The 15,338-nt window shown below is 44.6% G+C and overlaps 1 protein-coding gene across 1 annotated transcript; it reads left to right on the forward strand.

Moving 5' to 3' along the window:
• The first annotated feature begins 4,793 nt into the window (after positions 1-4,793).
• LOC133648983 (uncharacterized) lies at positions 4,794-14,885 on the forward strand. Its single transcript, XM_062045615.1, has 2 exons — positions 4,794-5,062; positions 11,854-14,885. Exon 2 carries the CDS (start codon positions 12,512-12,514, stop codon positions 14,510-14,512), a length of 2,001 nt encoding a protein of 666 aa, XP_061901599.1. The 5' UTR covers positions 4,794-5,062; positions 11,854-12,511; the 3' UTR covers positions 14,513-14,885.
• Positions 14,886-15,338: the final 453 nt, after the last annotated feature.

Here is a 15,338-nt window from a genome sequence, read left to right on the forward strand (position 1 = left end):
TGATTTAATGGCGATTTGTGATGAAAATCCCTTATTTTTACCTACTTTCTCATATTTTGAAATGCAAATGCTGAAAGGTATGTCCAGTGCAACAGGAGATGTGCGGGAAGGCCTTTAGAAGACAACTACCTAACCAGAGGAAAACTACCGTAATTTTCAGACTATAAGCCACAACTTTTTTTACCATGCTTTGAATCCTACGCTTTATTTTTTGTTATAGTTTTATAATGCTTCACTTGCCACCAATAAATTTAGCCTCGTCACATCAGGCCAATTAAGTTGTCGAACGGTCAATGAAATTGTTTACATTAAATGAAACGTGCCTAAACAATCATTCAGTCAGCCATTTAGCCAGTTATGCACTCACCCTGATCCTGGCAAAGACAAAACGAAATGCACAAGACGCAGCCCCAAAGCCGAAGGTGATTGACAAAGCCATCAAAAAAGGAAATCGAGACATCTCGCGGATCGAAAATCCAAAAAGTCTGGGCCGCTACACACCTAAGTAAATAAGGCACAAGCCCAGAGATGATCAGCCTCGAGACAAACGTTAAAAAGCAAAACAAAGTCTGAGAAAACACCCAACGAAGCAACCCCCAATCTCCTCAATGCAGACACCAGACAAAACGACCCTAGCGCAAAGGAGAAGGATGAAGACAGGGCTCAAGAGCCTGTGTTAATATTTAATGGTTCAATGTGTATAGCTGCGGCGTGTACAAAAACAACATTTGTCAAACAATTAAGTGGGCGCAACTTATATTCAAGTGTGCTCTACAGTCCGTAAATCACGCTATATCCAATTTCTGCATGCCCAAACTATTAAAAACAGACAATGAGGGTGGCATGAAGGTTTGACATTGAGCCGCACTTAAAATCATTTTTTTTCCCCTCAAAACTCGACAGTGCGCCTTATGTAAGGAATACGTTTTGTTGAGCTTACTCACCTCGAAGCTATTTTATTTGGTACATGGTGTAATGATAAGTGTGACCAGTAGATGGCAGTCAAACATAAGCGATAAGTGTAGACAGCACTATGATTGCAATATGTCTCAGGTAAACAACACCAACATTTTAAATGTTCCATTAAAAATATAGAACATTACACACGGCGCTCAAGAATATATCAACATGTTTTACTACCTCTTTGGTAAGCTATGAAGCCGCACCGCTTGAAGGATTGTTGGCGCATTAAACATACAAGTATTATTATGGTGTGTGTATAAGGTAAGACATTATCTGTCGTTTTGTTTCGCAATAATATGCAAAATTGAGTTTTCTTACCTTCTGGTACCTGCTGATCTGCATTTGGGGTCTGTATAAGTCCTGAAAAATTGTGCGCATCCGTGAGTCGATAAGCTTCTTCTTTTTTCTCTATCTTCTTGTTATGGGACATTCATCCTCCACTGTTGCCATTTCTAATATAAAGTAGTGTAAAGTTCTTACTTATATATGTCAGTAAACCCACCATGAAAGCGCTAAAACATACCGGTGTAGTGATTCACCCAAGGAACTTTAGTTATTAGACCAGTTATGTAGACCACAATGAAGTGTTTTCAATTTAGAAAACAAGTATAATAATAGGACTCCTTTAATGCACCCTATAATCCGGTGCGCCTAATGTATGAAAAAAGATCAAAAACAGACCATTCATCGGCAGTGCGCCTTATAATCCAGTGCACCCAATGGTCCGGAAAATACGGTATGCTCTCTTGCTGTCTGCCAATAAACACCAGAGTTGGCGGTTTATCCTTTTCTCTTCAAAGATGAGAGCAGGTTTTCAAAGAGAACATGTGACACACGTTAGAGTTTGGGGATGTTGTAGAGAGTTTTCTCCTTCCCCCAACATCCTCCAGCATGACCATGATGTTTGGTGGGGTAGCGTTGATGGGAGAGTCATACCCTTGGAGGGCTGCACAGACCAGGTACTCCCTCCGCACCCATTGTCAGACCATATGTGTTGGCAGCGGGCCCTGGCTTCCTTCTGGTGCATGACATCACCTGGCCTCAAACGGTGTGTCTGCAGTTCCTGGATAATCAAGGTATTGAGGCTATAGAACAGCTGTTTCCCAGACCTGGATGCAATGGAGCGCATTTTGGACTTCATGTATCATTGCATCCAGTGCTACTGTGGTATGTCACATCACAGACTGCCCAGGACCTGACTGGTGATGCCCTGATCCAGTTCTGGAAGAGGTGGGTATTATATTTGAAGTACTTTAAATTCTGGACTATAATTTATGGATTTTCTTTGTTGGCAACCATAATGCAAATAGTTGTAATTAAACACATGCAAATACACTGAAATGGTGTTATTGTTTGTGCCGTGGTGCCATCTTTTGGACGAGTTTGTTCGCTGCAGGTACTGCAGGATGATTGTTCGCTGCTGTTTAAAATTTTGAACCGGAAGTACAAGTGTGATCGTCTATAGCGTTTCTACTCGTATGGATTGTTTATTACTTCAAGCAACATTTGTAAGTTTTACAGTATAACTAAAACAATTCTTACTTACTAACCCGTCCCATGTGTGAGGTCTACAGGAGTGTTTTCATGCATATTTGTACGTGCTATTGCAATGTAATGAAGCTAGCGTTGGTAGCATTAGCTAATATGCTAACTTGTTTACAAGTGTTTGTGTTAGTTTTATTAAAGGCCTACTGAAACCCACTACTACCGACCACGCAGTCTGATAATTTATATATCAATGATGATATCTTAACATTGCAACACATGCCAATACGGCCGGGTTAACTTATAAAGTGCCATTTTAAATTTCCTGTGAAACTTCCAGGTGAAAACGTCTCGGTATGATGACGTTTGCGCGTGACGTCACGTAGTGAACGGAAGTAATCGGACCCCATTGGATCCAATACAAAAAGCTCTGTTTTCACCACATAATTCCACAGTATTCTGGACATCTGTGTTGGTGAATCTTTTGCAATTTGTTTAATGAACAATGAAGACTGCAAAGAAGAAATCTGTAGGTGGGATCGGTGTATTAGCGGCGGCCTACAGCAACACAACCAGGAGGACTTTGAGATGGATAGCAGATGCGCTAGCCGCCAACCTCACCTTGACTTCCTCCGTCTCCGGGCCGCCGACCGCATCTATGATCGGGTGAAGTCCTCCGTCGCTCCGTCGATCGCTGGAACGCAAGTGAGCACGGGTGTTGATGAGCAGATGAGGGCTGGCGTAGGTGGATAGCTAATGTTTTTAGCATAGCTCTGTCGAGGTCCCGTAGCTAAGTTAGCTTCAATGGCATCGTTAGCAACAGCATTATTAAGCTTCGCCAGGCTGGAAAGCATTAACCGTGTAGTTACAGGTCCATGGTTTAATAGTATTGTTGATTTTCTGTCTATCCTTCCAGTCAGAGGTTTATTTATTTTGTTTCTATCTGCAGTTAAGCCCGATGCTATCACGTTAGCTCCGTAGCTAAAGTGCTTCGCCGATGTATTGTCGTGGAGATAAAAGTCACTGTGAATGTCCATTTCGCGTTCTCGACTCTCATTTTCAAGAGGATATAGTATCCGAGGTGGTTTAAAATACAAATCCGTGATCCACAATAGAAAAAGGAGAAAGTGTGGAATCCAATGAACCCTTGTACCTAAGATACGGTCAGAGCGAAAAAAGATACGTCCTGCACTGCACTCTAGTCCTTCACTCTCACATTCCTCATCCACAAATCTTTCATCCTGGCTCAAATTAATGGGGTAATCGTCGCTTTCTCGGTCCGAATCGCTCTCTCGGTCCGAATCGCTCTCTCTGCTGGTGTAAACAATGGGGAAATGTGAGGAGCCCTTCAACCTGTGACGTCACGCTACTTCCGGTACAGGCAAGGCTTTTTTTTTTATCAGCGATCAAAGGTTGCAAACTTTATCGTCGACGTTCTCTACTAAATCCTTTTAGCAAAAATATGGCAATATCGCGAAATGATCAAGTATGACACATAGAATGGATCTGCTATCCCCGTTTAAATAAAACAATTTCATTTCAGTAGGCCTTTAAGTTACAATGGCATTCTTTTTGTATTGTTCCAGTTCCACAAAATCAGCAGAAACTTCACCAAGATGTCAGTCACATTGGAGTTATTAAATCTGATTGGAGAGGTAGCTTACGCGGCTAGTGGGTCCATGACAATGACGAATGTTTTGTTTGATCAGCCGTTTTACTGCCATTTGGAAACAATTAGGGTATGTTAATAAACATTTGCAAATCTGTGTAAGGAACTAATTTCACAATGTATGCATATGCAGCTTATAGTCCAGTGCGACTAATATATGGGAAAAATGTTTTTCAAAAATTTTGTAGATGTGATTTATATACCAGAGCGCTCTATAATTTGGAAAATATGGTAACTCTTTTGGATGAATTGTACTTTTCATACTTTTACTTTACTTTTAATTGAGTATTTGTGTGTAGAAGAAATGCTACTTTTACTTTGTTACATAGAATTTTATTCTGATTGTTACAATATTTGTAATCTATTGATTACTGCTTGCAAATATATATATATATATGTATATATATATATTGTAGATAATGCATATGTTTAAGAGCTATTTCTTTATTCATAATCATGTTTGAATCAGCTCATTTCTTTCCTTAATTTTACTCTGTATACTAGTTTCTCTTTGTCTTCAGATTGCCTGGTTAGATAGGGTCGTAAACCATCAGGAATGTGAACACAACCCCCAAGTCTCTCTTCTTATCAGTGTTGGGGGGAGGGGAAAGGCGGGCTTTCTTTGTGTGAAAAGAGTTGCTTTTGGCCTGTGGAATGCCAGATCGACTTGGGCTACGCATTTGGATGTGTTGTTCGAGGCTGGTCTCTATTCTCAAATATTTGACAATAAAATTAGAAAATACCTATTCTGTGATTGGTGTATATTCGAGATCAGTTTATGTGTCATCTAAGTAACTTGGGACTGACCAGCGTTTTACATCCCACTTGGAGGAACATCTGGTCAAACGCAACAATTTGGGGGCTTCGTCCGAGATGACACGCTGACAATTGGACCTTCTCTTGCAATCTTCTGGACAGACTCACATGGCCAAAACATAATTCAAGGTAAGCAGAACCTTTCTTTTTAGATAAAATCTGCATTAGGAGTCTGCCCAGAAGTCTGTAAGTTAAACACTGCTTTGTACCGCAGACACAGAATGGTGATTTTGATAGATTGATTGCATTTTTGCCGAGCCTGCCATTGCATTAAAATTGTAAATAGGTGGTCAACTCACGCCATTGTGTCTCGATTACCGTGACGGGCAGTTTCATTGACGAGTGAACTAATAGTTGGGTGTGGCTCACCCTGGGTAGTTGGTCGCCGCCTAAAAGAGTAACGGGTTAAAGGCCCTCGTATGATATGGAGGTTAGAGGCCTGCATATTGCACGATAAATTGCACGGGTTAGAGTTAGAGGCTCTAGCTGCGTATTGTACGAAAAATTACGGGGTTAAAGGCCGCCGTATGGTTTGTGGGTTAAAGGCCTTCAGGGGTTCGAGGCCCTTCTGAAAAAAAATAGACACAATGGCCACTGAGTGTGACAGACAGGAATGTGATGGCGGTCGGGGAGGAATGTGATGAATCATTACTGTGTAATGATCAATTGAATGGACGGTTGTCGACAATAAAATTAGCAAGTAGAGTTTAAAAAGAAAAAAAAGAGAACGTTCCTTGAAAGGGTTAAGAGGGAGTTTACAATACTCGAAAAGTTGTGAACTCAAACGTCAGGTAAAATAAAAAATAAAATAAAAAAGTAACTGGAAGTTTTATGGTAAAGTGAAACGCAGAGAGAGTGCTTACGTGTGTGTGTGTGTGTGTGTGCGTAGGGCTGTAGGCACTTGCTTGTGTGTGCGTGAGTGCTTACACGTGCTTGTGTGTGTGTGTGCGCTGGTGAAAATGGCCAAGGAGTGTGACAGACAAGAATGTGATGACGGCTGGGGAAAATGTGATGAATGGTTATCGTTCAATGATCAATTGAATGTGCTTTTGGTAACAATGGAGTCCGCGGGGAGAGACAAAAAGGAACGAAGTAAAGTAGTTAAGGAGATGACTCGAGCACAGGGCGAGGAACCTAACGGGTTAAAAGAAGGCTTACAGAACTTATGTGCTCGAGAATATAAGCGTTTGACGAATGAGAAAAGGAAGCTAGAGGGAATTCGAGTAAGCGGGAGTTACATGGAAAAAAGAAAAGCTGCTAAAGAAATGAAAACAATTGAGATAAACATGAAAAAATGGATTGACTGGTCTTTCGCCTGTCGCGCATGCGCAAGACAATTCAAACGACCCGCCCAGACTTTGACTAAGCCACCGCCCTATGACGTAAAGCCGGAGGCGTCTTTATACCCACTTTTGACAGTCACAGGAGGAGCCCTGGTGGTCGAAACAGAAACAAAGCTCTCTGGTCCACCCCCTACTCCTGTGACAAATGAGGGCGGTGCTCACACAGCCTCTCTAAGATTGAACCCTCCTCCAAAACTAATGCTGTCTCCTGAGTGTAAATCACCTCTGGTGCCTAAGCCCCAAAATAACAGCCACCCAGCGGAAAACCTCCCGAATATGCCTAATCTTACTAGACAGCAGATAATGCATGAGTCAATGCAGAACTCCTCACTTTACACGCCAGACCATTTTGTTGCCATAAACAAATGCCCTCCCCCAGTAGATGACAGTCTCTCACGTGCACATCAGACATTCTCGAACAACACACAACAGAGCCAGACTTTGTGGTCTCCTGTAACTGTTAATGGCTCAATGGAAGGCTACATTGACCAACACCCACATGAACCACATGCATACAACACACAACAGAGCCAGACTTTGTGGTCTCCTGTAACTGTTAATGGCTCAATGGAAGGCTACATTGACCAACACCCACATGAACCACATGCATACAACACACGCTTAAAAAAAAAGCTGGAGGGACACGCATATCCACTTTTTCCTGATAATAGCGGCAGATTCCAATATAAGCCTTTTGCTGTTGCAGACATACAGGCCATCGTTGACAAACTCCCACCTGTGTCTGAAGGTGGGAGTCTTTGGCTTAATACGTTAGACAAACTAACAGCAGGATACACACTCTCAGTAGGAGACTTTAGGGGCATTTTGTATCGTTGTGTTTCCACGCAAGATGGCCAAAACATGGAACAACAAGCAGGATTAATGGCTGAACCTCAGACCCTGCCAATAACACCATACATTCACGACATAGCTACTGCTATGCGCAGTCTCTTTCCTCTTCCGTGTCAAAATGCCACACCCACTTATCAGTGGAAAGATGGTGAGTCACCTTATGTATTCATAAGTCAAGCTAAAGAGCAATGGTCACGTGCTACAGGTGTGCACCCCAGTAAAGAAGGGGAACACCGACAGTTTTTTAGACGAGCCGTACTTGACGCAATGCCAACTGTGGTGAAAAAAAGGATGGATGCTAATCCTGATATACCAGGAGCTGACGGTGCTACCTGGGAGAGGCACCTTATCCACCACATGCAGAATTGGACTAAGCAAGGTGAAAATGATAAGGCTGAGGACAGAGCAGTAAGGAAACAACTCCTTAATTTACAAATTGATGTAGCAAAAATGTCTAAAGACCCTAAAGGTCACAAATCTGCTAAAGTGTATTCGGCAACGGGTGAACTTGCTTTTGAACTACAAAAGATGGAGGAAAGAATCCTCAATAAACTTGAAACCAGACCCTCAGGCTCAGGTGGTGGACGCGGCGTTTCAAAGTCAATCCGGGGAAGAAACTGTTTCAACTGTGACCAGCCTGGTCACTGGAGCCGAGACTGTCCGAGTATTTCCGAACAGGAATGGTTCCGTCGTGCCGGCAGACGAACACGAGGTCGTGGCAGAGGGCACCCACAGCAGAGCTCCTCCCAACAGCAGCCACAACAACAGCAACAATACCACGCCCCCAGGTCCGCCTTAGCGCCTGGCGCCTCCGCCTACTTCCTGGGTGACGACGTGGACCAAGGGGGGGTCTTCTGAAGCTGCCCACAGCAGGAGCCACAGCAGGAAATACAGACAGGCCCCCTGCTGGACATAGTTGTCAATGGACAATGTTATCAGTTCATGATTGACACTGGCGCTACACATTCACTTTTGAATGCAGTAGTTCCAAAGAAACTGTGTGCTTCCTTTTTAAAGGTTGAAGGCTTTGCTGGGGTCACAAGGATGTTACCTGTCACCAAACCACTTCCGGTTCAGATTGCTGGACACTCGCTAAAGCATCCCTTCGTGGTTGATCATCACACACCTTGCCTGCTCGGTAATGATCTGCTTTACAAACTGTACCCTGACATCCAATATCGCACAGAAGGAACCTTCCTGGTGTTACCTGACGGCACTATCACCAAGCTGCGACACCACTATAAAGGCTCCTCCATGTTTGTGCTCATGCCTCAACCTGAGGTACCACAAATGGCGGACATCTACTGGACACGCCTCCTCCCGGAAACAAGTGAAGGACAAGGGCTGCTCCTGCTCTTCTATCAGTGGAAGCCCTGGCTGACCGAGCTGCGTCCGTATGTACCACCACCTGATCCGCCACATGTCACCTTATATTATGATCGCCAATCTGATGAAAGTTACCAAGAAGGTTTTGACACCATAGCAGGGAAAGAGTGGCCTTTGGCCTACACTCACATCTATGCTGGAGCTCAGGGTGTGTCCGCCCATGTCGATTTCACTCCTCAACAGAAAAAATGGTATAAAATGGACGCTACGGCAGTCCCACATTGTTCTCTTGCTCTTTGTCCCGCCTACCAAGCCAAGGACTTGGGTCCAATGACAAAACAGGGAGTATCTGCCACTGATTGGGTAGACACCCAAATACCACACTTACAACATTCTGACTCAGTTGATATGTTTCGTATCTCCTGCTCTCAGACTGCTGACCTCGGGGTTCTACAACATCTTCAGGTCGCTCGAGAGCATGGGCAAGAACGAACAGACCATCCTGAAGCTGCTGACATGTTAAACACCCTCCCACTGACCGTTTGGTCTCAAGGTCCCACAGATGTTGGTCTTGCTGTCAATGCGTCCCCTGTCTCTGTCAAAATTGACACCAGTAGTGTGGTACATGTCAGACAATACCCACAAAAACAACAAGCCATAGATGGCATTACAGATACCATCTCAGGCCTTAAACAATCTGGAGTATTGGAACCCTCCAACTCTAAATGGAACACACCTATTTTGCCTGTTCCAAAAACTGGCACCTCTGTGTACCGGATGGTACACGATCTTAGGGCCGTTAATGACGTCACAGTGACCCCTCCCATACCTGTTCCTAACCCTTACACAGCACTCACCCATCTGACCACTGCACACTGTTATTTCTCTGTCATTGACCTAGCGAATGCTTTCTTTTGCATCCCTATCGCTGAATGCATCAAACATGTCTTTGCTTTCACCTTTCAAGGTCAAAAGCTGCAGTACTCCCGCCTCCCACAAGGTTGGAAACTGTCGCCTGGCCTTTTCAACCAGCAATTACGAGACGATCTGGCCTCAGTGGAGCTTTTTGACGACACATTTGTTGTCCAGTATGTAGATGACATACTCATCGCTGCTTCTTCTCCTACCTCATGCCTGGCGGGCACCCTAGCTGTTCTTCAGCGTCTGGCCTCAACAGGATACAAGGTCTCTCGTAAGAAATTGCAGGTTGCCCGTTCCCTTGTTCATTTCATGGGGCGGGAGATCTCCTCAACGGGGGTCTCCCTGTCCCCTGACCATCGCCAGTCTATCCTATGTCATCCTAAACCTTCTTCTGTCAAACAATTACAGTCCTTCCTTGGATTGGCTGGTTTCAGCCGCTCCTACATTCCTTGTTTTTCCTTGAAAACAGCTCCTCTTCGTGCCCTCCTCCGCACTGCTGGAGTCCGCAACTCAAATGCTGCCCTCCAGTGGACGGTTGAGGCCGAACAAGCTTTCATTGACCTCAAGCAACATTTGTCTTCTGCTTCTGCCCTTGCAGTACCAGACTACAAACTACCCTTCTACTTAGATGTTTCTGAGAGTGAAGGTACTGCTAACGCTGTCCTTTTTCAGAAACCTGAAGGGGGAGGTATAGGGGGAACGCGTTGCGTTTTAACCTACACCAGCATTCTGCTTGACCTATCTGAACTTCGACATCACACATGCTCGCAACATGCTTCCACTTTGGCAAAACTGATTGACAAAACGGCACACATTGTCATGGGACACCCACTTACAGTACTGACAAACCACACTGTCATTGCATATGTATCATCACATTTGTTTACCATGACGCCACTCAAACAACGCAGACTCATGAAAATTTTGCAACAACCTCACATAACTTTTACACACGAAGGAATCAACATGGCTGATAACATAAATAGTGGAGAACTACATCACTGTGAGGAGAGAGTTGCTTTGACTGAAAAGATAAGACCAGACCTGTTGACCACACCCATCCCAGGCTCCCACTGGCTGTTCACGGACGGCTGTTGTTTCAGACATCCTCTAAAGGGATTGCAGGCAGCTTGGTCAGTGGTACAGCAGTCCAGCTCAGGAGAATGGGAGACCTTGGCCACCCAGACACTTGACGAACAGCTGTCGGCACAAAGAGCTGAACTTGTGGCTTTGACAGAAGCCCTAAAGCAAGGAAAAGACTACGAAGTGACTATCTTTACAGACTCGGCTTATGCCTTCATGTCAGCTGTCATTGACCTTCCTAAATGGAAGAGAAATGGCTTCCTGACTGCTGAAGGACATCCGATTAAATACAAGACAGAAATGGAAGCACTGGAAACAGCGCTGCTCCTACCTAAAAGGATAGCTATTGTCAAGTGCAAGGGACACAGTAAGGAAAAAGGGACAGTAACTGATGGTAACAACTTTGCTGACTCCGTAGCTAAGCAAACTGCTGGCTATGACAAGACTGGAATTATCATGACTGCCACTGCCTGCCAGACAGAACTCCTACCTGCCCTGTCTGATAATGAAATCAGAAAACATCAGGAGCAGGCCTCACCACAAGAGAAAACTTTGTGGCTGAGAAGAGGCGCTAGACAAGACCCGACAGGTCTTTGGCGAGGGCCAAATGGTCACCTGGCCTGGCCCCCAGGAATTAGACAAAAAATGCTCCGATGGGCCCACGGTCCCGGACATGTGGGGGCAAAGCAAACAAAAGCGAACTTGTCACTATGGTGGCACCCCTATTTGGAGAACATTGTGGACAACCACGTCAGATACTGCGATATCTGCCAGGACTTTAACCCCAGACCAACACTGAAACCAGAAATGGGGACTTTCCCCATTCCGACACAAAATGGTGAAGAATGGACGATCGATTACACTGACATGATCAATCCGGTACAAGGGAAAAGGTACTTGCTAACTTGCGTTGACAATTACAGTGGATGGCCGGAAGCAACTCCAACCTCAAAAGAGGATGCAAAATCAGTAATTAAATGGCTTGTTAATGACCTAATTCCCCGACATGGTTTCCCCAAAAAGATTAGGTCAGACAACGGCACCCATTTCAAAAATACTCACCTAGCCTTGGTCGAAAAGGCTCTCGGACTAGAACACAGGTTTGGTTCGGTGTACCATCCTCAGTCCCAAGGTAAGGTCGAGAGAATGAACCAAAACATCAAGACAAAATTGGCAAAAATCTGTGCACAGACCAAATTGAAGTGGGTTGACGCGTTACCATTGGCTTTAATGACCATCCGAATGTCCATGAACAAAACTGGTTTTTCACCCTATGAACTGCATTCAGGTCAGCCCTTCCCAGGACCAGCTGCCTCCCTGGAAGGAAGAATCAGCGTAAAACCAAAATGGTACTTTGAACAAATTCAGAATTTGTGTAATAATTTCTCTGCACAGATTCGTGGACAACAATCCACTCCTCCAGGGACCCTCCCTCCCGTAGAGTGGGTCAAGCTCAAAGTCATCAAACGCAAGTGGACGGAGCCCAGGTGGACTGGTCCCTTCAAGGTCGTGGAACGGACGTCTCACGCCCTTCGACTAGCTGGTAAAGGGGACACCTGGTACCACCTCTCCCTCTGCACTCCTGCTGAAGAACCTGATAGATCACCAGCGGATGTCATTGCTGACATAGCCACATCATCTGCCCCACTCGACCCCCTAGCAGCGCCTTTTGAGCCTGAGGCAGCTGAAGAAGAACGGGAGCAGAAAACGACTCATTTTTAGTGGGTGTGTTAACGAAGTAACACACATAAGGGGTGATCGTGCTAGTAACCTCTCCCCCTCTAGGTCATAGAAGAGCGAGGCTTTAATTACACACACATAATCCTACAGCCCAGAAGACGACGCTGAGAGAGAGATTTTCTACCTATATTACTCTTTTTAACTTCTATATTGTATATCCTTATTTGAGACCAGCCTTTATACTCGAAGTTATCCAATTTCTCTTGCTTGTTTTCAGCATAACTATCTGTGTCGTTATATTAAGTGAAAAGTTTGATGTTTATCCCCGTTTCGTTACCTGAATTACTCTGATTTTGATAGTCGAAAAACAAGGATGTTACGCCCAGAAGTATTTCCTGACGGATTGGTGTTTAGGCTTGTTCTACTGTTCTTGTGCCTCAGTCCTTCCTTCCCGACGACAGTGACTGACAAGTGTCTTAGAACATACGGCGGACTTGAAATAGACTGGGTTAGGGGGGACAGCAAGACTTATTTTTTTGACCTGTGCAGTGTGATTAAATGCGGGGGGAAAAATAGTTTGTACCGTAGTAGTAACCTCTATCTTTGTGACGACATAAAACTGAATCATTGGTGTCGGAAGCAGACAACATACTCTAGTGGGTGGTGCCCCTCATGGACGAGTGTAACCCACTACACAGGGCCCTCTTTTTACCATTACCGCCTACCTCTACTATTACAAGTTATTCAGAGAGGGATGACCTTTCAGAGGAATTTTGATCGTTCCCAGAATCCCCTTGCACTTACAATTATCGGAATGGGTGTTGTGCCAAGTCCCTTTTATGTTGTTTTGGGGGTTGAACAGGCTGGTACGGACCCTAAAGGGATTATTAAAATTAATATCCTTGAGAGGGCATTAACTACCTTTGCCCCCTCTGTAGCACCTAAAGTGCCACTCCACCTCGGTGACGTTACAAAAGCTCTCACATCTGTGTATACTAATGACATCACCACTGAAGACCTGGTAGCTTTGACCTTAGGAGCAGGTGCAGGCAACCTATGGCTCAGGTGGATGACTAGCATGGCTAAGAGCCAAAACCTGGGTGACTGTGTTGCTTGTTCCGCTGGACGTCCTTTTCCCCACACTTACCCCGCCCCTTTTAAGTTGACTGACATAAATGGCTCAAACTGTCTTATTTCCTTGTTCTCTGAACCCACGCCACCAGGGTGCGATTTGTTGGCTAGTGTGTACCCTCCTGTTGACAATTCCACCCGACTTCTTCCATTTGTGGCCCAAAAGCTGAATTACACGTGTTTTCAATTCAAAGGACCCTCTTCGTCCCCCAACAAATTGGGTGATATTAACCCTTCCTGGTGCACCACACTGATAGATGGCTCAAGGATAGGCCCTTGGGCACGAGCTGACTTATTCTGGTATTGTGGGGAGCACAGATTGTACATTAGAATCCCAAAGTCATCCGTAGGGCTTTGTGCTATGGTTAGACTGGTGACCCCACTCACCCTAGTGGGTACCAAATTAACTCCCCTTGTAACTCCTGTCTCAGCGGCCTCTCTAACTTCTCGCCGACGCCGCCATGTTTTATCTCGAAGGAGTGTAAAGGGCTCCTTTGATCTGATGAGAAACCCTGATGGTGTTTACTTTGATGCAATTGGACAACCAAGAGGGGTCCCCTCACAACACAAATTGTGGTGTGAATCCTGTGCAGGTTTCGAGAACCTTCCTATCATTGGTGCTATTTTCCCTGTGACTGCTACTAAAAATGTTGAACGCATTAACTATGTTTTTTATAATCTGTTGAGACTGACCAACCTGACTCGTGACGCCGTTGAGGGACTTGCTGAACAACTTGCCCCGACCTCTCTCATGGCCATCCAGAACCGCATAGCCCTTGACCGCATCCTAGCCAAGGAAGAAGGCGTGTGTGCAATGTTTGGTGACCAATGCTGTACCTTCATTCCTAACAACACTGCACCAGATGGCTCAGTTCAGAGGGCCTTAGAGGGCCTCCAGGCCCTGTCTAAGGAACTTACTGAAGTTTCAGGGGTCTCTGACCCCTTTAAAGATTGGCTCCAAAGCACATTTGGCAGGTGGACTGACCTAATTAAGTCTGTCCTGGTCTCCATTGGAGTTTTCTTGGCCATTATAGCCTCTTGCGGTTGCTTTATCGCCCCTTGTGCTAAGTCTCTATGCACCCGCATCATTGTTAGAGCTGTAGAAGGTCAACCCCACCCTGTTTCTGGGCTCGTTATGTCTTTGAAGGGGGTCAAGCAAAATGGAGACTTTCGAGAATTGTTGATTTCCTTCCCTGACCATGACGACATTGACGTGGACTCCCTCCATCTGTCATCCATGTAAATATGCTGTTGTTTTATTGCTAGCTTGCTCAAAGAAAAAAAAAACTACAGCACCTACTTTAATGTGGGGCGTGCTTTAGAGGTGTTGCTCTCGTAGGAGAGATCTTTTGGATAAGATCTGAAGGGGGATTGTAGATAATGCATATGTTTAAGAGCTATTTCTTTATTCATAATCATGTTTGAATCAGCTCATTTCTTTCCTTAATTTTACTCTGTATACTAGTTTCTCTTTGTCTTCAGATTGCCTGGTTAGATAGGGTCGTAAACCATCAGGAATGTGAACACAACCCCCAAGTCTCTCTTCTTATCAGTGTTGGGGGGAGGGGAAAGGCGGGCTTTCTTTGTGTGAAAAGAGTTGCTTTTGGCCTGTGGAATGCCAGATCGACTTGGGCTACGCATTTGGATGTGTTGTTCGAGGCTGGTCTCTATTCTCAAATATTTGACAATAAAATTAGAAAATACCTATTCTGTGATTGGTGTATATTCGAGATCAGTTTATGTGTCATCTAAGTAACTTGGGACTGACCAGCGTTTTACATCCCACTTGGAGGAACATCTGGTCAAACGCAACAATATATATATATATATATATATATATATATATATATATATATATACTGTGTTGGACAATTCTTCCAGTGAAATGACTACATGTTGTGTTGTCTGTCTAATTGTAACATAACATCACACATTTCACCAATCCTAATTAAGCACTTGTGACGTATGACTCCATTTCACCAATCAAACGGAGTCTGGCGGTCACATAACTGCACTGGAAAATATTGATAGCCCAACCACACTTAAAAAAATGACATATTTACATCGCA

This window comes from Entelurus aequoreus, linkage group LG04 (genome assembly GCF_033978785.1).
Source record: "Entelurus aequoreus isolate RoL-2023_Sb linkage group LG04, RoL_Eaeq_v1.1, whole genome shotgun sequence".
In the NCBI taxonomy this organism is placed as follows: domain Eukaryota; kingdom Metazoa; phylum Chordata; class Actinopteri; order Syngnathiformes; family Syngnathidae; genus Entelurus; species Entelurus aequoreus.